General features: G+C 64.7%; 1 protein-coding gene across 1 annotated transcript; it reads right to left on the bottom strand.

Moving 5' to 3' along the window:
• Window positions 1-118: 118 nt before the first annotated feature.
• Window positions 119-17,283, bottom strand: GLIS2 (GLIS family zinc finger 2). Its single transcript, XM_062179801.1, has 7 exons — window positions 17,251-17,283; window positions 5,048-5,257; window positions 4,204-4,376; window positions 3,759-3,929; window positions 3,547-3,680; window positions 3,350-3,468; window positions 119-2,657 (listed from the first exon to the last, which is right to left on the bottom strand). Exons 2-7 carry the CDS (start codon window positions 5,217-5,219, stop codon window positions 1,864-1,866), a joined length of 1,563 nt encoding a protein of 520 aa, XP_062035785.1. The 5' UTR covers window positions 5,220-5,257; window positions 17,251-17,283; the 3' UTR covers window positions 119-1,863.
• Window positions 17,284-23,460: the final 6,177 nt, after the last annotated feature.

The following is a 23,460-nucleotide window of genomic DNA, read 5'->3' as shown; positions in this document are numbered from 1 at the left end:
GCAGGACAAGGACCTGACTCCGGAATGCTCAGCCCTGCAGTCGCACCTGTGCCGCTCAGCACCCTGCACAGGGTGGTGGTGAGGGTGCAGTCTTGGGTGGCTGTCAGACACCAGAAGCGTCCTTGCAACTCACTTTTATTGTTTCTTTATAAACTCCTCTGACATGGAGGAATATATTGTTATAGTCATTAGCTTATCTCTTTTTTTTTAAACTCTATGCTAACAGCAATGGAGCCAAGAGGAGGAAAAACATAAGCTACAATAGAAAGGCACTTAGAACCTGTTAAAATACTGATATCCTGGAATGTGCAACAACAAACCAACGACAAAGAGTACACCGGCCCTCGTAAGCCTGGTCTATGCTGAGTCACGTGCCGAGCTAATGCCACTGTCCAGTGCCCCCTCCTCTGCTCAGACCCACGGCCCCCCAGCCGGGGACTTAAGGCCTGGGGCCCTAATGGGTGGGGTGCTTGGGTCCTGGGTGGGGGCCAAAGAAAGGAGACCAGCTCCCTCCTACCTTGCTCACAGCCCCCTCAAGGGGCAGAGCCAGCACAGCCGGGCCTGTCAGGGCTGGGGTCTGAGCCCAACAGCAGGGTGGGCCGGGTCAGGGTGACCCCTCTGGGACAGAAGGGCAGTCCAGGGCGTGGGGGGGGGGGTGTGCCTTGCTGCTATTGGCAGCTCCTTTGCTCTGCCAGTGGGGAGGCAGCAGGGCTTAGCCATCCTGTGGCCTTAGTGAGAGGGCAGGCCCTGAGGCCAGGGCGCCCCACTGCCAGGTGGGGAGACGGCCCAGTTTTTAGGCCAGGCAGTGGGCTGTGGGGTACATGTATCTCCAGCATCCTTAGCTTACTCTGAGAAACACAGATTTTGGGGGGAACCAGCTGGGCAAAGGGGATCAGGGGAGAGACACCTCTAAGAAAGGGGAAAAGGAAAAGCCAGAGAACACCCTGTCACAAATCCAGGCTCTTTCAGCCCCAGGCCCATCCAGCACCTTCAGTCCGTGGCCTCCAGAGAACTCCCCTGGATGCTGTGACTTGGTGGCCCCGGGTCTGAAGCCACCTCCTACCTCCTGGGGCTGGATGTGGGCCCTCCCCAGCTCAGGGCTCCCTCCTTGCTTTCCACACCCCCAGGGTGCCCAAGAAGTAGAGGGAGGAGGCTCCAGGGGCAGGGGCAAGTGGATGCTCAGCTCTCCCGCTGGAGAATGCTGTCCAACCCAGAGAGGGGACGACCCTCGGGCAGTGCTATCATGGGGACTAGGTGAGGGACGAGGGCACCTAGCAGAGTGGGCAGAGCAGGCCTCCCTTCTCTGAGCAAGCTGGGAGGCGCCTTGTCATGGGGCAGGCAGAACAGAGCTGCTTCCTGTGGCTTGGCAGGGCCTGCGTCTATTGCTGTCCCTCCAGAGGGAAGGGGTCCAAAGAGCCGCCAGGGCCAGGGCTGGATGAGCCTAGGCAGGAGGGGGTGGGGCACCAACAGGGAGGGCAGACACCCCCACTGCTGGGACGGGGGCAGCGGTCTCTGCACCCTGTAGCTGGCAGGTGAGCGAGGGGGAGAGAGGGGGCGACCTGTCCAGGTTGGCCACTGGATGAGAGGCACCAGGGTGGGAGGCTGAAGGGGAATGGGGTCTGGTGGAGGAGGGAGGCCTCAGCACCCAAGAGCACAGCTCTCACTGGACGGCAGGTCCGAGTCCTCACCCGGGAGCCGGGGAGCCAGCAATGACCTTCTAGCACCATCCTTGCTGCCTGGGCTGGGGCTGCCCAGGAGTACAGCCAAGCAAGCCCGGCCAAGGACATTATTGCTATTTCACAGAGGGTTTCTGTTCGTCGAGGCGGGCACTGCTGGCTAGGCTGCCACAGCTGGCCAGGGCGCTCAGTTCACCACTGCTGGCTTGAGCAGCACAGAGCCTGGCGGGATGACCACCCAGCCAGGGGTTAGAGCCTCGGGGCTGCTGGCTGCCGAGTTGACGCCCGTGGACAGGTCCAGCACGGTGCCCGGCAGCAGAGGGAGTCCGTCGGGGCTTGGCCGGGAGCGGCTGCTCTCCGTCCTTTCCAGGGGTGTCTTGCGGCCCTCCAGGGCCCTCGAGGGCGCTGACCCACGCCCTCTCTCCCCCTCAGCCTTGCCGCCAGCGGAGCCAGCGAGGAGGGAGACCACAGGCAGGCCCAGTCCGCCAGCCCCAAAGGGCGAGGGCAGCAGCGGGTTCTTGGCCAGGTTGAGGGGCAGGACAGGACCCGGCAGCCCAGGACCTATGCCCCCTCCAGTCCCACCCCCCCCACCATTACCACAGGCCAGGGCACTGAGGTCGAGGGGGCCAGGGGCCAGGGGCAGGGGCAGGCCGGGCAAGCTGGGGCCTCCAAAGAGGGCGGCAGGGTTGGGGATGATGATCTGGGCCCCACTGACGTAGGGGCCGCCGTCGGGGGCAGGCAGTGGAGGTTTTGGGGTAGGACGCAGCTGAAGGAGCTCTTGCTGCTCGTGGGACACGAAGTGGCCGTGGGCCTTGATGTGCTTGCGCAGCGAGCTGGGGTCCGTGTAGCGCTTATGGCAGCCGGGCATCTTGCAGTAGTAGGGCTTGTCCACGTAGTGGGTGCGCGTGTGCTTGAAGCGGTCACTGGAGTTGGAGTAACGCTTGTTGCAACCCTCGTAGGGGCACACATAGGGCTTCTCACCTGCGGGCGGACAGGCAAGGCAGGCGGCGTGAGGGTCTTTCCCTCCCATGTCTCCCCATGTACCCACCTGCTGGACAGGCCGGAGCTCCCTGAGAGCCTGAACTGGCCAGTTTGGTCGAGGGCATAGGAGGGGGACAGGTAGTCCCAAGCGTGGGGCCCAGGGGCACAGCAGCTGAGCACAGAGCTGGGGTGACCCCAGTTCTGCCGTGGCCTCACTGTCCTCTCAGGCTCCTGTGAACTTCAGCACGCAGAGGGTGGCCTTGGAGACTACACGAAGGCACGGCCCAAGGTTCATGGAATTGGAATTGCAAAAAAATTTGAAACCCACGCATATGAGGATCCTTCAAAAACTTCATGAAAAAATGCATATTATGAAAATATTTCAAAACTGTTTTGCACCACAATGAGCATCTTTTGATTCCATTTTGCATGAATTTTTTGAAATACCCTCACATTATTAACAAAGCCCTTGCAGGGGCCTGGCCCGTGATGAGCGCTGCCCTTGTGCCAACCGCCCTCCCTCCCACTGAGGCCAGGGCTGGCAGAGGTGAGGAATCAAGCCCTGGTTCTGTGGGTGTGGCCGGGGCAAGGCCTCCCCCTGCAGGTGGCTTTTGGAAAAGGGCCGTGAACACTGACTTGTCCTCTGCAGGAGGCCCTGGCCTTGCACCGCCCCTGCGCGGCCGGCCTCTCACCGGTGTGGGACCGGTTGTGGATCTTCAGGTTCTCCAGGCGGGAGAAGCTCTTGTTGCAGGTGGGGCAGCGGTGCGGCTTCTCGTTGGTGTGCGTTCGGATGTGGATGAGCATCTTGTACCTGCTCAGGGCGGGCGGGGCACAGGCTCAGCAACCCGACACCCTGCCCCCCCCCCCGCCCCCTCGCCGTCCCCCTCACCTGGCGTTGAAGCCCCGGCCGTGGCGGGCACAGCCCTCCCAGTGGCAGCAGTACCCGGCGTCCTTCTCAGGCTTGACATGGTGGTCGTTGACATGGTCCACCAGGTCTTGCAGGAACTCAAAGAGCTGGTTACACTGCGGGGCCGGGAGGGTTCTCAGCCAGGGTGGGGTGCCTGCCCGGCCCTCGCTCCGCTCCTCCCAGTCCCCACTCACCTTGGCCCAGCGACACACCAGCTGCTTAGGCAGGGGCAGCTCTGGCGAGAGGCACTTGTCCTTGGGGGAGCTGAGGAAGGAGGATGCGGGCAGGTGCAGAGCGCCACCAGAGCCCAGGGGCAGGAAGAAGTGGAAGGAGCTGGGGACACCGTCCAAACAGCGCTGGAAGTCCTGGGGGTGAGAGCGGGTCACGTCCTGCTTGGCGAGAAGGGACCCCTCCCCGGGCCGCCCCTACTGCGCATGAGACCTCATCTACACACAAGGAATTACGACGGGGGGGGGGGGGCAGGCCCTCAATGCCACACCTGGGGTCTCCCTGGTAGGAAGGAGGCATCTGACGACCGTGGGGAGGCCCCAGCACCTGGAGGGAGCTTCCAGAACAGCGAGGAAGCAGGTTCCCATTGTCTGGAGCTGCCCCAGGAGACAATACCAGCTCTTTGCTTACCGGGGCTGTGGGCACTGCAGGCAGGTCTCCGTTGCCCTGGCGCTCAGGGGACAGTGAGGTGCTACCGTTGGGGGAGTCCAGCCCAGATGGCGGTGACAAGCTGAGGTCTACCAGGGGGGCTGCTGAAAAGCGCCCCTCCACCTTCTCAGGGAACTTGGGGTTCAGCAGGAAGCCTAGGGGAGAGGCACAATTCAGGGGTCCTGGCAGGTGGGATCCTCCCATGTCTGAAAACTTACTGTGACGCTGGGGCAGACATGAAGTGGGAAGTAGCCACTGTATAGGTGGGAGTGGTCTGGCACAGAGCAAATAGCGGGACAGGAACTTGAACCCAGGGTCCCTGGCTCCCCATCACACGGGAAGGTGGGAATCCGTGTACTTTTCCAGGGTCCCTTCCTGGCTCTGCGCTCCCTTCTACACAGTGAGCGGGCTGGCTGTTTAAAGAGCCTCAGGATGTGCTGAATCCAGGTTTTCGGGAGGAGCAGCAAGGGTGAACACCATGCCTGAGTACCGGGCAGCCCCTGGAAGCACCTGCTGGCTCAGTCCCCAGTTTACCAGTCCCCCACCTGGGTCGATCACTGCACCTTGAAGCCCTGGACCTCATGACTACTACTGGGTCCCCGCCCCCCTGGCCAGGTCCTCCCAGAGGCTTCTGAGCTGCCTGTGAACTGGGCAGGCCCCAGCTCCCTGCTCCCTCCCAAGATAAACTCTGGGCAGAGAATGACAAAGGTGTGGGCAGCTCTCCAAGAACGCAGGAGCTTGCTCCCCGCGCGCACACACCTTGGTCGCTCTTCTGCCGCCATGGTTCGTTCACGGCTGCATCCCCCTGCCCTGGCCAGCACAGTACCTGAGGGTGGGGAGCCCGGAGAGCCCGGCGTGGGGCTGTCGTCCACCAAGCCGAGCTCTCTGTGCAGAGCACGCTGCCGGGCTGCACCCAGCGTCCTCTCCCGCTTCTCTCTCGCCGCCCGGAGCTTGGTGATGCTCAGCTTCAGGTCGAGCGGCTCGTCCAAGGAGTGCATGGCGATGGGGGGGGGAGGCGGTGGCTGGCAGCAGGAACCTGTGGAAGAACAGCGGCTGTGCTACGCCCTGGGTGCAGCAGGGCAGCGGGAGGCTGTCTTCCCAGGCTGCAAGATGCTCCGAGTGGCCTGGCCAGCAGCCATCACGGGAAGAGAGCACCAGCTACCCACCCAGAGGTTCCACACCCACTTCTGAGTCTTTGAGCTTTAGCGACACTGCCTCAAGGCACAGAGCCGCCAGATGGCCTCTCAGGACCTTGCTAGCCAAGTCCCAACAGTCGTGCCTGGAACACAGGCTTGGTCAGCCCAGACAGGAGCAGGCCAGGGGAGCAATGGCGTCCTCCCAGGAGGCCAGAAGGGCTCCTTGGCGGCTGGCGGCAGAGCGCCCCTTACACGTGCTCATGGTTGCTGGCAAGCAGCTGCAGCTCTCTCCACTGAACCAGGCCCACTGTGCAGAGCCCAAGGGTCTGGGAGCAGCATCACCCAGCTCCCAGGAGCCTGACGGCCCTGGGCTGCCACCAGGGGGCAGCTGGGGACTGTGGGCCAGCCAGGCCAAGCTGGGGCAGCAAGGGCAGAGCGGCTCTGTCTGGTGGTCAATGACAAGCTCAGATGTTACTTTTTATTGGTGATATTCTTTTATTGTAAGTTTGTGTGTCATAATTTTCACCATAATTTTCTTAGAATCTCACTGGTGTCACTTTCTTTACATCAGTGAAATACCAGCATCCACTGACCCGAGAACAAGGTTAAGTTCATCCTGAGCTCAGACGTGGCTACCACAGCAGCGCTGCCTGTACCCGTTCGTGGAGGTGACTCCTGCACCTTGAAACCCACCTGCTGTGGAAGCCTCTGCCAGTCACCACATCTGAGTTTTGTTTTATGTTTTTGACAGGCAGAGTTAGAGAGAGAGAGAGAGGCAGAGAAAGGTCTTCCTTCCGTTGGTTCACCCCCCAAATGGCTGCTACGGCCGGTGCACCGCGCTGATCCGAAGCCAGGAGCCAGGTGCTTCTCCTGGTCTCCCATGGGGTGCAGGGCCCAAGCACTTGGGCCATCCTCCACTGCCTTCCCGGGCATCAGCAGAGAGCTGGACTGGAAGAGGGGCAACCGGGACAGAATCCGGCGCCCCGACTGGGACTAGAACCCGGGGTACCAGCACCGCAGGCCTAGTGAGCTGTGGCACCAGCCACCATATCCGAGTTCTTACCCCTAATCCGAAAGGATGTATAGAACCAGCCCATGATCAAACCATTCGCTACTTCTTGCCCTTGGGTCTGCCTGGTGGCCTGTGCGGCCACCAAGGAACCCTCCCCCAGGGCACCCTCCCCCAGGGCACCCTCCCCCAGGGCAGGCTCCTCGGCGGGTTCATTTCCCGATCACACTGGCTTCTGCAAAGGCTTTCCGCACACTAGGAAGACAGTCCCCTGCCCCGAGCCCCTCTGCATCCGGGAATCCATCCCAGGGGGCCGGCCACAGGCTACCACAGGAGTCGCCAGCCCTGGGATGGGTGTGCCCGTCAGAGCGTGGGTCTGCGCCTTGTCCCAGTCAGAGCTGTCAGCGCTGTTCAGATGTGCTCCTCAGTCAAGCCTTGCCTGTACCAGATGTTCCCAGCCACACAGCGGGCAGGTGGGTGAGCCACGGTGATGGATGGGCCTGGGCTGCCCTCTGCCTGACCCCCGCCCCCCTCGTGTCTGTCTGTCTGCCTGTCCTTCCACCTGTTTATTTTTAGACACAGGCCCAGTCCAACCTCCCTGAAGCTCCTCTGTGCTGGGAGCCTGGAAGGGGAGGAAGGAAGTAAATATTTATGCTGATTAAGAATTCAGGAGCCAGGAAGGGCTGGTGGCCTGGTCCCTCCGCTGGCCCAGGGCCACAGGCCTCCCCACAGCCGGAGAAGGGGACCACAAGGGCAGGATAGTCTGGGAACTCTCACTGGCACTGCCAGCCACTTCCCAGACTAGAGGGGGGCTGGCAGAAGACCTGCAGGGGACACGGCCCACCCCTAGAGCTAGGGAGGACCAGGGAAGGAGCCTGTCCTGGGAGCAGAGGCCCGGCTCAGTGCCCCAAGCAGCAGGGGCTCCAGCACCCGCCTTGATCAGAAGGCGCAGCCCCCAGGGACACCGCCCCACCCCTACTTCCTGCCCCCCTGGGCTCTGTCCAGGGAGGGCTCCTGGCTGTGGAAGCCAAAGCCAGGGCCCAGCCTGGGCGCCGCCTCCCTCTCCTGGGAAAGGAGGAAGGAGCCGCCCCATAGTCCACACCTCCCAGTACCTCCACCCCAGGCCGGCCCCACCCAGAACTCTTCCTCCTGGGGCAGGGGCCCCCAGGGGGCCTGTGACCCCACTCTGGCTCCGACCTTGGCCAACCTCAAAGTGTCCCCACCCCCCACCCGCAGCCGGCAGCAGCCAGCTCTGGGCTCGCTCTGCTCTTTGTTCCTGGTCGGGTGAAGGGGGCAGGCGAGAGCGGGTTCCCACCGCCTAAAAGCCTCTGGAGCCCAGAGGAGGGCAGGACCGGGCGCTGCCGGCACCTCCAGGGGCCCGCCACGCCCCCAACCGGTTCAGTGCCCACGACCAGGGAGGGGACGTGATCCCAAGGACGAGGTGGCCACCTGCCTCGCTCAGGGCAGCAGCCGCGCGCCCACGCTCCCGGGGCGCGCAGCCGCGGGCGCTCGCAGGGTGCAGTGTGAGGTCAGGGCGTGCGGAACCTCGGGCCTCAGTTTCCCAGCCATCTGCACGTTGTGGCGAGGAGGTGCCACCAGCGACCCCCAGGCGCGTCCCCACGGGCCAGGCGGGCCAGGCGGGGAGGCTGCGAAAGGAACTAATTAGAGTGAAGCTCGCGGGAGGAAGCGGCGGTGCGGGACCACCGGGACAGCGAGCCCTCCCTCACCCCGGCTGGGCGCGCCGGAGGGGGGGGACAGGAGGGGGGGCCGTTTAGGCCCCCCACGGCCGGGCCAGACAATAGCTGCCTTTGTGCGCCACCCGCCGGCCCAGCTGCAGCGCCGCACGGGGGAGCCCCCGCTCAGGCTTGGCCCCCCATCCCCGGCCAGGTAGGCGGCACAGGTGAAGCCAGCCTCCATTCCCACCCTGGTGACTGGAGGGCAAGCTCCAGGAAACTGAGGCCCAGGACCACTGGCTGGGGGTGGGTCCTACCCCAGACAGCCAAGGTCAGTCTCTTGGGCACCACCCTGTCCATGGATCCACCGAGCCCTCCACACCCCTTTGTGTGCTATTCTGGGAAACTGAGGCTCAAGGTCACCAGGCTACCTGGGAGCCAAGCAGATGGAATTTTGCTCTGGGGCCAGCAGCTGGCTGGCCCTGAGCCTGAGGGGTGCCTGTGTGGGTGTGGGTGGGCCACAGGGCAGGTTCCGGCTGTGCATGCCCACCCTGGGGCTCGCTGAGAGGACAGGCCACCTGCAGGAGCAGGCTCCACCCCTGCACACCCCAGAGCAGTGTGGGGTCAGGCGAGGGCCTGAAACTGTCCTTTGGTCAGCCCAAGATGTGCCTCCCAGAAGTCCAGGGCAGCAGGTCCCTGAACCCCTGTCCCATCGGACAAGGCCTGCTGTGTGGCTGCCCCAGCTCTGGAGGCCGGGCCTGCACTTGGGCACTCTGGTCTTGCAGTTGGGGGACTGAGGGCTGCAGGAGGAGGTGCCTGCACAAGGGGTGCAAGCCCAGGCCTGGAAGCCATGCGCCAATATCAGAGTGACAGCGCCCACAGCCAGCTGTGTGTGGTTCGGCAACATGCCAGCACCTGCTGAGGCAGGTGCAATTCACGGCCATTTTACAGATGTAAAAACTGAGGCTCGGGACTCGGCGACCCGTCCGGGGTCACAGCTTGTCTGGCAGAGCTGGCTGCATCACCCCTCCTGTGCCTTTGGTCATGGGGAGAGACAAAAGGGCTCGGGCCTGGTCCAGGGGCTTGTGTGGACAAGGGGCAGAGCTGGGAGGGGCAGGGGTGCCGGCAGTGGGTGGGCGCTGGAGGGGCCGCCCGGGTGGGGCCCACCAGGAGGCTTGGAGAGCTGAGGGCAGAGAGCTGCCAAGGCAAACGGCCCCACAACCCGGCATTCCTGGGAACCGCGAGGCTCCCCGCTCTGGCCAAGAGCTCCACCCTCCCTGGCCGCCCAGGAGTGGGGGCTGGAGGGCAGCGGCAGAGCCTGCTGGGGGCCCCAGACAGGCCTTGTCCCAGATGCCCCTTCCTGACCGGGCAACAGCGCTCCAAATATAGGTCAGACCTCCTGGGGCCCCAACCTGGCTCCGCTGCTTCCTGCCCAAGCAACCTGGGCAAGTTGCCTCCCCGCCGGAGCCTCATCACGCTCACTGCTCAAACGGGGTAGCACTAGCAGTACCCTCCACACCAGGGGCTCCTGGGGAGGAGAAAGCTCAGTGCAGCACTCAGCGCCTGGAACAGTGCTGGGCGCACAGTAGGCACTTGTAATAAAAGGTGCCGCTTGGGTTGTCACAACTGCCCAGTGCCCGGACATCGGCCCATCTACAGCTCTGAGGAAGGCTGAGTAGGGGTCTGGCCTTCCCCCCAGACGCCACAGTCCACCCCGAACAGCGGAGCCTCCAGCCTCGGCTGTCCTGCGGAGTGACCACAGCAGGCCCTGGTCACCTTCCAGAGCCCACTGCAGCAAGAGAGGCCGCCTCCCAGGCCAGGGAGGGGCTTGTCCTGAGGCCTGGGCCCAGGGGTCCCAGGAGAGGAGCCAGAGCAGACAGCATTTCCTGGAACAGCCTGGGGGGTGCCTTCCCTGGGACCCACTGGCTCAGCAGATGCCCCACCCATCCCAAGATGGGCACCCAGCCAGCACCCCCAGATCCCCTGGGAGGGCGGGCCTGCCTGGTGGGAACCTGAGGGCCCCCAGCTGACCCAGCCAGGGCTGAACTCTGCTCTGCCTTGGGGGCCTGGGAGAAAGCCTCCCCCTCCCCCAACCCTCCCAGCAGCACCTGAGGGCAGCTCACACGGGGAGCCCCAGAGCCAGGCCACCCCGCCATCCCTTGAGTTTCCTCATGGAAACACCACACAGGAGATGACAACTGGTATTCTCACTTCCGGTCCAGGGCTGGGAGTGCCCCGCACAGTCACTTGGGCCTGCCAAGGTCACCCGGACAGTTCAGGAAGAGCTGGAGCTGGGGACTGGAGGCTGGAGGCTGGCTCCCCCCACAGCCCTCCCCAGTCCCGGCTCCAGATGCCCCAGCAGAGGCACTCCAGGGATGGCAAGGCGGCACTTGGGGGGCCCAGCACATGGACCGGCCAGCTGCAGGGCCCCACCTGGCACGGAGGCCTCCCCTGGTCCTGGTGGCTCAGGGCCCCCACGGACGGCCCCCACCCCCTGCTGCCTCCAGCCTGCAGCCACCTTTGCACAACTATGTCTGGTATTTTGCCGTCTGCCCAGCTGGGGGGGTGCGTGGGGCCGAGAGCACTGCCTGCACCTGGGCCGCAGCCAGAGGCAAGCCCGCCAAGCAGCCCCCACGCCCGCCTGGGCTAGGAGGGGGGGGAGACAGGAGGGCGGGCCCAGGCCGCCCAAATCCCTGGGAGGGGCCGGCACTGGGGGAGCCAGACAGGGACACACACCCAGCAAGGCCGAGACACAGGCAGGGCTGGGCAGTCACAGAGCTCTCCGGGGCCAGCGCACGCATGAGCCAGTGTCCCCAAGGACATGGATGGGCACCCAAGCGCCTCCAGACATACAGGTGCGGGCACAGGTGTCACACCTGTGCTCAAACACAGCACACCCGGGACATGAAGGGACGCCCTGCCCCAGTGTCGGGGAACAGACTGGACACAAGGCCCAGGCACCACTGAACTTCCCAAACCAAGCCTGGCCGCAGGTGGACCCACAGGCACCTGCCGCATCCCAGGGGGCCCATGCCTATGGCCCCTCACCCCCGCCCGGGGTCAGGCACCTGCCAAGTGCAGACACAGGAGCAGGTAAGGCAGGCTCTGGACTCTGCCCTGTCCTCACCGCCTCATTCATCCGGCTGGATCACACAGCCCTGCATTCCAGGACCTGGCCCTCCAATGTGCTCTGGGGGGCCCACGGGGGAGCAGGGCCTGGAGGGCAACCAGGCAGGGAAGACAGTGCAGACCTGAGTCAGCCACGTGGCCGGGGTGAGGGGCAGAGGGAGCACGGGGGGTCCCTGTGGCTGGGACCAGCCAGCATGCCTCCCCATTTCCCAGCTGGGGGCCCTGTGCTTGGAGGGGCACAGACTCTTTGTCACCCACTCTGAGCTCCCACCATGCAGCCCCCCTGAAAGCAGCGAGTCTGCCTGTCACTCAGTGGAGGAGGAGGCGGGAAAGGAAGAGCCCCAGCAGGGAGGCTGCGATGAGCCCGGCGGGCACTAGGGAGCCACAGACAGCGCCTCTCCCTTCCTGCAGGGTCTCCTGTCCCCAGGCATCTTCCTCTCTCAGGATCCTCCGTCTCTGCAGAACCTGACACCTCTCAGGTGCTGGCTCCTGCTTCACAGCCTCCCAGGTCCCCATAGTCCTGCCTCCTCCTCCAGCAAGTCTTCCCTGATGAACCTCCCTGGCCTCTGCCTCTGGCAGCTCTACCCAGCCCCTACACAAGGACCTGCCTCTGTCCCCACGCGGCTGAAGGCAGCGCGCATGGCCCAGCAGCCGCCCGGGGTCCAGGTCCTCACACATTGTGAATGCCACAGCAGAACCCACTGAGGAGCATCTGTGCCAGCGCCCCGGTGTCTCCCCCAGGCCTGGTGTTCCGGCAGCGGATTCCCCTGAGCCCACTGACCTCACCAACAGTTCACTGCCCCCTTTCCCACTGCCCTTGGCCTAACCTCACCGCTTCCACCAGGGTGGGAAGTCCTTGGGACTAGAGTCAGAAAACCAGACGTGATCCAACTTGATGCAGGGCGAGGCCCCGGGCCTCAGTTTCCCCATCGTGAGAGGAGCAGAACTGGAGCTCAAACGCCAACCACCCCCCTTCCAGTGCACCTGCTGCTTGGGAGAGGTTTGGTGATGAATGAGTGCCTGCCTGCCCCCAGCCAAGGTGCACAGGTAGTGGAGACCGAGATGGAGGTGGTTCACCAAGGTCAAGGACAGAAGCTCATCCTGGTCCCAACTCGGCTGTCTCTTCCTCCCTGCCCAGGGCCAAGGGACCCCAGGACATGGACTTGCTGGACATGGGTAGGGGCTGGCAGAGATCACCCAGTCAGATGGGACAACCCTCAGCTTCCGGGCTTCACCTCGTGCCACGGCCATGCAGCCCTGGGCGCCGCCCACCCTCCCACGGACGGCTGCAGTCCCACTCTGGGTAGCAGAGTGAGCCCAGGAGCCGGGCAGTTTCCAATCCACTCCCCCACACACCCCACGTCCTCCCCCTTCCAAAAGGGAGCACCCTGCCAGGCTTGGCCTGCTGCAAGCCCTGAAGGCCCAAGGTCCACAGAACCATGAGGGTGGCCACTTGGTGCCCTGGAGCAGTGCCCTGGTAGGCAGAGGCCGCAGCACTGAGGGGGGAAGGCAGGAGGGGACGCAAAGCTTGGGGTCAGTCTGCCGGGAAGTGTGGGGGAGGGGCCCAGGGTCTCTGGACAGAGGCAGAGCTGGGGGAAGCCGGGCGCAGGCAGGCTGGGACTTGCCAGCCAGACCAGCGTGGGGGGCGGGGGAGGGGCACTCCCTCCAGATGCGTCTGCCCGGTGCAGGGCGGGGGTCCTGAGTTAAACTGACCTTTTAGGGGCCAGGGCCAGACAGCCCTGGACTCCAGTTCCTTTCTGTTCCTTCCTGACCCGGAGTGTCCCCACATCTCACAGCCTCGACTTCCTCCACCGGCCCCTGACAGCCTCACGGCTGGCCCAGACCCCGGGTGAGGGGCAGGGGTGCTTTCCTGGAGGCTCCCAGCCGTGGGCGGGGGTGGGGAGGATGAGGGGGCTTAGGTCTCCCGGGGCCTCTGCTGCCTTGCTGCCTTCCCAGCCGCCCTTGGCCATGACTGGAGGAGGGGGCCGGGGGCTGGGGCTGAGCCCACCCCACCCCACCCCCCAGCAGCCATCTGCCAAGGCTGGAGCACACAAGCACATGCAGGTCCCACACTCAGGCAGACCCCTCCCCGCAGGGGGCGCGACCTGGCTCCCAGAGGCAGCAGAGACAAAGGGCGGCCCAGCGAGTGACGCCTGGGAGAGTCTCGGCCTCCCTCTGCCCGCCCCCCAGTGAGGGCGTCTGGGGCAGGGGTAAGCCCCCCCCCTAGCTGGACTCACTTCCCATCTCCACACCCCAAGGCACACCCCCCAGTCCAGCCATCAGCCAACCAGAATCCTGCATCCCAGCTGTGGGAGCCCTGGAAGGCCAGAGCCAAGCCTTGGGGACACTTGGAGGGAGAGGCCCACAGGGATGGCAGGGAGAAGGGTCACCCAGGTCAGGCCTTCGCGACTCCCCAGGGACCCGCTGTGAGGGAGGGGGAAGGGGCCCCTTGAGGACCTGGGCCAGACCTCCCCTCCCACCACCCCTGGAGGGTGAGAACAGACCTGCAAGCAGAGCCTCTGGCAGGCCCCAGAGCAGGGCCCCTGCTAATCCCAGCCAGGGAACCGACCACCAGGCTCCCCGGCCATGGCCAGGCCCCGCCCTGCGCCTCCGTGAGCCTCAGTTCCCTCACTTGTCAAGCAGAGGTGTGGGCCCCTGCGAAGTCACCATGCCAATGAAGGCATTGGGGTCAGCTGGATTCTTCCAGGGATCTCCATGCTGCTCCACCCCTGGGCCCACTGCACTGCCCCAGCCACCTGGGACAGAGGCCTGGGTCTACCAGCCACCAGCAGCAGCAAGGCAGTGGCCCAGCCCTGGCCATCAGCAAAGCACAGAGGTGCCTGTCGGAAACGTGGAGTCCCTGCCCCTGGCCACACCTGAATCAGAATCCACCAGGGTGGGGCTGGGCAGCCACTCCAGAAACCGCTGGGGCAGCAGCTGTGGCCCCGCCCCCAGGGCCAGAAGCCACTGGGGCCCTGGTGTCCCCAGGCACAGACTGGGGCCTCGGCCCATGCCTGAGGACCTCCCAGCCCCCCCCCCCCCCCGAGGGGAGGAATCAGGCAGAGAATCAGGCAGAGAATCAGGGAGGAATCAGGGAGAGCTGCGTCTTTCTGGCTGGTCCCCGAGCCCCCATCCCCAGGCGAGAGGGTCTCAGACACGGGTGCCCCCCATGCCCCTTTCTGGGGGTACTGATCTGGGGGAGGAGTACCGCCCAGAGGCCCCCACTAGCCTCGGGCACGTGCTGTGAAATATGAAATAACCATCGCGACCCCAGTGGAGGGGGACTCCGGGGAGCTTTCCTCCTCCTCTGCCTGGACCCTTCCCCCAGCTCAGGGCCTCTCCTCTGGAATCCCACTTTCCCACTGGGGGAGGTGCCTCTTCAGCCTCCCCTGGGAGGCAGGAACCTACGAGGCATCTGGGCAGGAGGGGCAGAAGCAGGGTCCCAGAAGCCCCCAGCTGGCCTCCCAGAGAGCTCTGCTGTAGGCCCAGGTTCCAACATCTGGTCCCCCAGCCACAGCTGCTGCCACCCCCCCCCCCCAAATCCTGGGACTGCCCCAACCTCTGTCCAGTGCCTGCCCAGGCCTCCACGCCCAAGAGGGAAATTTAGGTCCCCTGCAAGTCCAGTGGGGTGGATGGAAATGCATATGGGAAAATGTCGCCAGGAAAGCATTCTTCCGTCCACACCGCAGCCCGACCCTGGGCGGATTAGGTGGGGAGAAGACGCTCCCTTAGCCAGGGGCCAAGGCCAGGCCAGGGAAGGGAAGGTGGGTGAGGGGGTGGCAGAGGTGGGGCCCAGGCCTCCCTCCAGGCCCCAAGGGTCGCACTCTGGCCCTCCGCTCCCCAAAAGGGAGCCAGGCAGAAGAAATGGCTGTGGCTGCTCCTTCACAGCTGGGCTTCTCAGACAAAAGCTTTGGGGGAACGCGGTTCACACAATTGTTTAAAATGAGGTTTTGAGATGTCTGTGGCATCCAGTTATTCATAGCGGCTCCACCCACGGATAATTGAGAGTTGGCTTTCGGTGGCCTTCCCTCCCCAGCCCCGTCTCAAGCCCCCACACCCCCAGCTTCTCCTGAAATCTGGAGCCCAGGATGTTCACCTGGTCTGACCCGGCAGCCTTACAGATAGGGAAACTGAGGCCCCGAAAGGGAAGGACCCAGGAACTGATAGGAGATTGGAGACCTGAACCCACCACGCCTGCCTCCCAAGCCAGGGGCTTTCCCACTCGCCCTCCAGGCTGTGGCCTGGCCCTAGCAGATCCCCAAAAGCAGTGGTGCCTGGGAATGTGTTGACTCACTGTCTGGCTTCCAGGGCACCCTCTTCCCATGGGTGAGGGAGGGGACTGGCAGGTGTCCCTGAGAGCCAGCACAGAAAGAGGCCCCCCGGGGGGCCTGGGCCAGGGTCACTCAGGGGCCAAACAGCCCCAGCTGGAGGGATTTAACACTGAAGGTGAAAGGTCACAGACAGGGAAGGGCCAGCAGGCATGGGGGGGGGGTGTCAGAGGGTCAGAGCTAATGGCAGCTCCGGAAAGGAGGGGGAGGGGAGGAGGCTAAGGAAAACAGGGCTGCTTCCAAGGGGTCCTTACCCCCAGCCCCAAAAACAACGTCCTACCCTCCCTCCAGGCACAGCTCGGCTAGCTGCAGGCAGAGCCAAGTTGAACTGGGAATGGGTGTGAAATGGGCTGGGCTGGAGCTCTGGAGGGGTGTCCTGCGGGGGGGCCAGGTGCAGCCTCTCCCCCAGTGAGGACCACAGCCAGCTGGGAGGCCCTTCCTGGGCCCAGAGGAGAGAAAGAGGAGCAGAGGGGGAGGGCTCCAAGGTCACGGGGTGGGGGTGGGGGAGTGGGCTGGGCTGGGACAGCTGTGGCACGGTGGCACTGCACAGCAGGGCTGGGAAGGAGTGGGCGGGGGCGTTTCCCCCATCCCGAGCCTGGGGGGCTGCCATCCCTCCAGGAGGCCAGCACACACAGGATGACCGACTGCTACCAAGGGTGCCAGCCGCCCTGGATGGCCGCTCGGCCACAATCCCAGGCCCAGACCAAGACCCACGGGAGCCCAGGCCTTGGCCAGGTCCCTGGCTGGCCTGGCTGCCCTCTCGGTGTCCAGCGTTCCCTACAGAGCCAGGATCCAGGGCTTGATGGCTGGGGGCCCAGGGCTCCTCCCAGTATCCCTTCCAGCTCCCCAGGCCCCAGGGCAGGGCTGGGCAGCTCCCTGCAACCAGAGCTTCCCGGCCACCCTCTGGCCAGGCTGGGCGGGCCCCTCCTGGATGGGCAGAAAGGCGGCACGCTGCCCTGCTGTGGCCCGAGTACCCTGCTGGGCAGGGCAGGGTGCCAAGGCCTCCAGGTGCCAGACTGGATTCCAGCCCCATTCCAGGGGGCCAGCGGGAAGCAGGCACAGGCCTCTCCCTCCCGGGGGATGCACCTGCCTCGCCCCCTCCTCCCCAGCTCCGGACCGCCCTCAGGCATTTGGATACCCCTGCCCTGCTCACCCAGCCAAGCCCCTCTCTGGCCTCCAGCCCGAGGGCAGGGGCGGGGTACAAGTGCTGGACGGGACTCCAACCGCTGGTCCCAACCCCCAGGGATGCCCCTCCTGGGGCCCAGGGAAGGGCCAGGGTTCCCAGGAGCGGCGGGAGGGAGACCTTTCCAGACAAGGGGAGGAGAAAAAGACACCTTTCCGATCCTCTGCTGGGAACAGCCGGGTGCAGCCGAGGCGAGGTGCGGCTGCCCCGCGGCCCCGGCCAACTTGGTGCCCAGGCTCCGAGTGGCCCCCTCTCCCCTCGCAGTGCGCCCCCGCCGCGGTCGCCCAACTTCCCCGCTGAAGTTTGCGCCCGGCCTCCGGACAGAGGGCGGGCAGGGAGGGAGGAGAAAGACCGGGAGACCGAGGGCGGCCAGGGAGCCGGCGAGGGAGGGAGCGCGCGAGCGAGCGAGCGAGCGAGCGCGCAGGGGCCTCGGCGGGGGCTCACAATGGCCCGGGGCGAGGCGCGGACGGCGACGACGGGGGCGACCCTCGGGCCCCGCGGCCCCCGCGAGCGCGACAGGCGCCCCCCGCCCGCTCCCCGTGCCCAGGGCGCGACGCCGGGGGCTTCCTACCTCGGCGGCGGGGGGCTCCGGCGGTCGGGGGTCGGCGGGGGGCGGGGGCGACGAGCGGGGAGCGGCTGGGGCGGGCGGGGGCCGGGGCGCGAGGCTCACGCGGCGCGGGCTGCCCTGGCACGGCCGCCCGGCGCCCGGCCGCGCCGCCACATCTGCAGCTCCGGCAGGGAAGGTGGCCGCGGCGGCCGGGCCGTGCGGGGATGTCTTAGCGAGGGAGGGAGGAGGGAGGAGGCCGCGGCGGGAGGAGGGGCCGCGGCGGAGGCGAGGAGGAGGGGCGCGGGGGGCGGCCTCCCTCCCGCCCGCCCCTCCCAGCAAACCCCGCTCGCCGCCGCGGCCCCAGGCCCGGGGCGCCAGCTGCCAGGCGGGGCCGTGCGCGCCGGGGGAGGGGGCGGCCGGGCGCCCGGCGCTGGGCCGGGGGAGGGGCGCGGAGGGGGGCGGCGCGGCCGCGGGGAGCGTGGCGCGGGCACCGCGAGGGCGGGCGCGGGGGGGCGCCGGACCGCCGCCGCGCCGCGCGCGTCCCGCTCGGCCCCATCCTCGCCCCCGGCCCCGCCCCCCGCCCGAGGGCAGCGCTGGGACACGGCGGGGAGGTGGCCTGGGTGGGGGCGGCGGGGGAGCCCGCGGGAAAAGCCCCGCGGCCCGCGACGAGGGCGGAGGTGTCGGCGGCCGAGGAGGCGGGGACCCTCGGCTGCCCCGGCGGGGTCACCTTGGCAGGGCCCCCCCCCTCCGCGGCCCCGCGCGGCGGGAGGGCGACAGGAACGCCTCTCCGCACGCTTCGCGCCCTCTGCCCAGCCGGGTTCCAGGAACGCGCAGGCAGTGCGCGGCGGACTGAGGTCTCCCGATCCCGGGCGGCGCCGACCGGGGTTCGAGGCCCGGCTCGGCCCCTCGAGCAGGTCCGACACGGCGGCTGGCCCTCGGGCTGCCCTTGGCTTCCGTTTCCCTCGCGGTGCAGTAAGGGCGAGGCTCGGCCTGAGCAGCCCCTGCCCCTGCCGGGTCCCTATCTTAATCCCGGCGGTGGGGACCACCTGCGCCGCAGGGCCGGAGCGAGCGGCGCGACTCTCGGGCTGCGCAGCGAGTGGACAGATGCTCGCCGGCGCGCTAGCCCCGCGCCAGGCCAAGCCGTCTGCCACCTCCTCACGCTGAGCCACGCACTCGGGTCCCGATGTGCTGGGTGCGGGCCCACCCTGAGCCCCCGCCCGGCGGCCGATCGTGGCTCCGCGCTGCGGGCGTGCAGACCCGGAGCACCCCCCACGGAGGAGGCATCGGGCTCGGGTAGTGTGGCTCCGTCTTCATGCGTGGGCCCCGAGTCGGGAGCCTGTGGACCATGATCACGCGTAGTAGGTGCGTTCGACCCGGACCATGGATGCACGCTTAGTAGGCGCACGTGACACCGCGGGCACACGTGTGCACACCAGGCGCGCCTAAACCGTGACGCTCCCGTGTCGGTCTGCGGCACGCACAGTAGGTGCTCGTGGCGTGGGAGGGCCGGTCTGCCCGGAGCAGAGGCCACAGCGCGCGTTGGAGGGGCCCTCCTCCCGCCCCCGCCGCACCCCGCCCCGGTGTCCCGAGAGTGGGTGGTGTGGAGTGTGGCCGGGTTAAACATTAGCTGGCAGATGGGCCTCGGGGAAGGCCAGTCCCGGGCCCTGACGCTCCTGGGAGGGGGCTGCGAAGCGTCCACTCCCGGATTGTGCGGGGGGCGGAGACCTAGGGCGGCGCAGCGCCCCCTCCAGGCGCAGGGAGTCGCAGCGGCTCGGCCAGGCGGGGCTCCGGCCCTCGCAGTCCCGGGGAAAACGCACGCGCGAGGCCGGTGTCCATCTCTCGCAGGGCGCCAGGCGCAGTGCCACGCCCGGGGCGACGGGGCTGGGGGAAGCGGCACCCTCCGCGTCCCTGCGCGTGGCTCCCAGGACGGCTCCGACGCCCCGCTCTGCATCCCGCGTTCGCAGGGTGAGTGCAGTGGCTCGCTGCTCTCCGGATTTCACGGTCGCTCTCAACACAGCCGAGTGACTGCCCGCAGGGGCCGACTCCAGGACCCCCTTTGTCGCTGTTTGGCTCCTTAGAAGCCACCAAGTGAGAAGGAACGACTTTGGTTTTGCTGGAACGTCGGTTCTTAGACCAGTTCCGATGGAAGAGCCCTCGCTCTAAGCCCCTGCCTCCCTGGGGCATCCAAGAGCACCGGGCTCTCCGCCGCTCTTCCAGGAGGAAGCCCCTGCCCATGCAGTCAGGCCAAACCCAGACACCTGTTTTATTTATTTATTTATTTATTTATTTATTGTTTAATTTACTTGAAATGTAGGGAGACACACTGAGACAAAGAGAGATCCTCCTTCCACTGGTTCACTCCCCAAATGCTTCGCAGCAGCCAGACCTGTATCAGGCCAAACTCAGAAGCCAGGACTTTAGTTGTGGTCTCCCAAGAAGGTGACAGGGCCCCAGACACTTCAGTCATCGTCATTGTCTCCCAGGCTACCTATTAGCCAAAAGCTAGAATGGAGAGCAGATGTGGGACATGAGCGCAGGTGTCCCAGGGAGCAGCTTAACCCTGTGCCAAATGCCTAGCCAGAAATCCCTTCTTGGGTTGGTGCTGCGATATCCCATATGGGCGCTGGTTCGAGTCCCAGAAGCTCCACTGCCTACCCAGCTCCCTGCTGATGAGCCTGGGAAAGCAGCAGAAGATGGCCTGGGAGACCTGGAAGATGCTCCTGGATCCTTGTTTTAGCCTGGCCCAGCCCCAGCCATTGTGGCCATTTGGGGAGTGAACCAGTGCATGGAAGATCTCTCTCTCTCTCTCTCTCTGTATCTCTGCCTTTCATATAAATAAATAAATCTTTTTTTTTTTTTTTGACAGGCAGAGTGGACAGTGAGAGAGAGAGACAGAGAGAAAGGTCTTCCTTTTTGCCGTTGGTTCACCCTCCAATGGCTGCCGCGGTAGGCGCGCTGCGGCCGGCACACCGCGCTGATCCGATGGCAGGAGCCAGGTGCTTCTCCTGGTCTCCCATGGGGTGCAGGGCCCAAGGACTTGGGCCATCCTCCACTGCACTCCCTGGCCACAGCAGAGAGCTGGCCTGGAAGAGGGGCAACCGGGACAGGATCGGTGCCCCGACCGGGACTAGAACCCGGTGTGCCGGCGCCGCAAGGCGGAGGATTAGCCTAGTGAGCCGCGGCGCCGGCTAATAAATAAATCTTTTAAGAAAAGAAAGCAGTCCGTTCTTATTGGAGGCTGATGGATGCCCTCCCCCCTGCACAAGCCCCTGTTCTGAGCACTCGCCTCTCCTGCGTGCTCAGGGTAAGGCCTCTTGGAGGGAGGATGGTCTCCATCATTGGACTGTGCGTCCCCTAGGACGCAGGACCCAGGGGTGTTGCCTGCTTTGTCCCTCCCCTGCAGGCTCCTGAACACGGCCTGGCAAGCAGTAAATGCCTCCCAGACTTGGTCCCCCAACCCTTTACCAGTAAACATATGTGGCACATCTCCGTTCCCACTCACTCAACAGATGGCTATTCAGTTCTTACCATGTGTCCCCTTGTTGAAGACCTACTGTGCCCCACCCGTGCTGTGAGGAGGGTCACCTGTCCTCACCCAGCAGAGACCCAGCCCCCTCATCCACAAGCGTGCACTTCCACAGGGAAGGCATTCTGCACTCTGTAGGAGCTCAGTGAAGGCCGCTATGCTCAGTCCAGCAGGAAGCCAATGGTGTAGCCACAGCTACCGTCTTTCCAGAGCTGAGAGTGGACAAGAAAGCGTCAGGAAATGGCCCGAAGCCCCACATCACAGACACAGCAGAAGTGACAGGAACCAGGGGCGTGAAGGAGGGCAGGCCCCTGCAGCACTCCGGGCCTCAGTTGCTCCATCTGTAAAATGGCAATGCTCAGGGTGCCGATCACAAGATTGGGTGGGGCGTAATTCTGTCTGTCGAGAGAAGGAGTTATTATTGTTATTAAGGAACCCTGCAACCCACGGTGAGCTGGGCCCAGGCACACGGAGTGATGGAGGGCGTGAGATCAGGGCAACTTATTAACCTCGAGCGGGCGGCTCACTGAGCCTGCAGGCCTGGGGCTGCTGCGGGGCGGGGGTTTATGCTGGGAAGCAGCCCTGGCTGCTTCTCGCACCCAGCTCAGGGAGAAAGGAGGGCCTCGAGTCCTGTGCTAGGCCCAGCACATACAACGTCACACCATCTGCCCACAGAGCCCAGACCCTGCCGGCTGGGTCCGGCAGGTTTGGGACACTCCGTGAGGGACTCACCTGGTGCACAGGAAGCGTGTGGTGTGGTGAGCGAGACGCTCAGCTCTTGGAGGTTTTGCGGCTGCCAGGGTGGGGGTGCACACCGACACTGCTGCTGGGGACGACATGCTGGCTCTGCTGCCCCAAGATGGGCCCCAGCTGGGTGGAATATTCTGCTGTTGCCATCTTGAAATTCTTTTTTTAAAAAAGATTTATTTGTTGGGGCCGGTGCTGTGGTGCAGCGGGTTAATGCCCTGGCCTGAAGCACCAGCATCCCATGTGGGCGCCAGTTCTAGTCCCGGCTGCTCCTCTTCCCATCCAGCTCTCTGCTATGGCCTGGAAAAGCAGTAGAAGATGGCCCAAGTCCTTGGGCCCCTGCACCCATGGGGGAGACCCGGAAGCAGCTTCTGGCTCCTGGCTTTGGATTGGCGCAGCTCCACCCGCTGCAGCCAATTGAGTGAATCAGCAGATGGAAGACCTCTCTCTCTCTCTCTCTCTCTCTCTCTCTCTGCCTCTCCTCTTTCTGTGTAACTCTTTCAAATAAACAAATAAATCTTTTCTTTTTTTTTAAATTTTTTGACAGGCAGAGTGGATAGTGAGAGAGACAGAGAGAAAGGTCTTCCTTCGCCATTGGTTCACCCCCCAGTGGCCGCTGCAGCTGGCGCACCACGCTGATCTGAAGGCAGGACCAGGTGCTTCTCCTGGTCTCCCATGCGGGTGCAGGGCCTAAGCACTTGGGCCATCCTCCACTGCACTCCCGGGCCATAGCAGAGAGCTGGCCTGGAAGAGGGGCAACCGGGACAGAATCCAGTGCCCCGACCGGGACTAGAACCCGGTGTGCCGGCACCGCAAGGCGGAGGATTAGCCTAGTGAGCCACGATGCCGGCCCTACAAATAAATCTTTAAAAATAGATTTGTTTATTTGAAAGGCAGAGTTACAGAGAAAGGGGGGGGGGGGGGAGAGGCAAGAGAGAGAGGTCTTCCTCCATCTATTGGTTCACTCCCCAAATGACCACAACAGCCAGGGCTGAGCCAGGCCAAAGCCAGGAGCCAGGGGCTTCATTGAGGTTTCCCACAGGGGCCCAAGCACTTGGACCATTGTCCACTGCTTTTCCCAGGCAATTAGCAGGGAGCTGGATCAGAAGCAGAGCGGCCAGGACACGAACCGGTGCCCATATGGGATGCTGGCGTTGCAGGTGGTAGCTTTTTCTGCCACAATGCAGGCCTCTTGAAATTCTTAATTTTAAAAATATTCTTACTGGGGCTGGCGCTGTGGTACAGTTTATAAAGCCGCAGCCTGCGGTGCCAGCACCCCATATGGGCACCAGTTCGTGACCCAGCTGCCCCACTTCCTATCCAGCTCCCTACTATGGCCTGGGAAAGCAGTAGAAGATGGCCCAAGTCCCTCGGCCCCTGCACCTACATGGGAGACCTGGAAGAAGCTCCTGGCTCCTGGCTTCCGATCAGCCCAGCTCTAGCTGTTGTGTCTGTCTGGGAGTGAACCGGCAGATGGGAGCTCTCTTTCCCTCTGCCTCTGTGTCTCTGTAACTCTGCCTTTCAAATAAATAAATAAAAGTCTTCTTATTATTTGAGGGGCAGAAAGAGAGCAGCTCCTGTCTACTGGCTTGCTCCCCCCACCCCCTTGCCTGCAAGGACAGCGGCTGGGCCAAGGTCAGGGCAGGGGCCAAGGCAGAGGCTGAAGCTGCAGCTGAACCCGGGGGCCGGGAACCCACTGCAGGCCTCCCGTGTGGGCGGCAGGAAGCCGTTCACTTGAGCCACCATCACCACTGCTCCCCAGTGTCTACCTCAGCAGGAGGCTGCAGTCCGGAGCCGAGCCCTGGCCAGGCACCCACCTCTCCCAACAGGGACCCCGGGCAGGCCCCGCAGCTGTTCCCAGCTTCCGCGTAGACGCGGCGTGCACCCCGGCAGAGCCGCTGGCAGGTTTAAAGGGCACAGCGCCTGACACAGAATAAACGCGCAAAATGAGGATTCCTACA

Source organism: Lepus europaeus, chromosome 21 (assembly GCF_033115175.1).
Source record: "Lepus europaeus isolate LE1 chromosome 21, mLepTim1.pri, whole genome shotgun sequence".
NCBI classification, from domain to species: Eukaryota; Metazoa; Chordata; class Mammalia; order Lagomorpha; family Leporidae; genus Lepus; species Lepus europaeus.
Note: the sequence above shows the minus strand (reverse complement) of the source record. Positions and strands in the feature narration are given on the sequence as shown.

Coding starts and splice junctions, on each gene's coding strand:
- GLIS2 (XM_062179801.1), bottom strand. CDS start 5,219: ATGCACTCCTTGGACGAGCCGCTCGACCTGAAGCTGAGCATCACCAAG. Junction 3,930..4,203: donor CTGCAGTGCCCACAGCCCCG/GTAAGCAAAGAG, acceptor TCTCACCCCCAG/GACTTCCAGCGCTGTTTGGA. Junction 3,681..3,758: donor TGGTGTGTCGCTGGGCCAAG/GTGAGTGGGGAC, acceptor CCGGCCCCGCAG/TGTAACCAGCTCTTTGAGTT.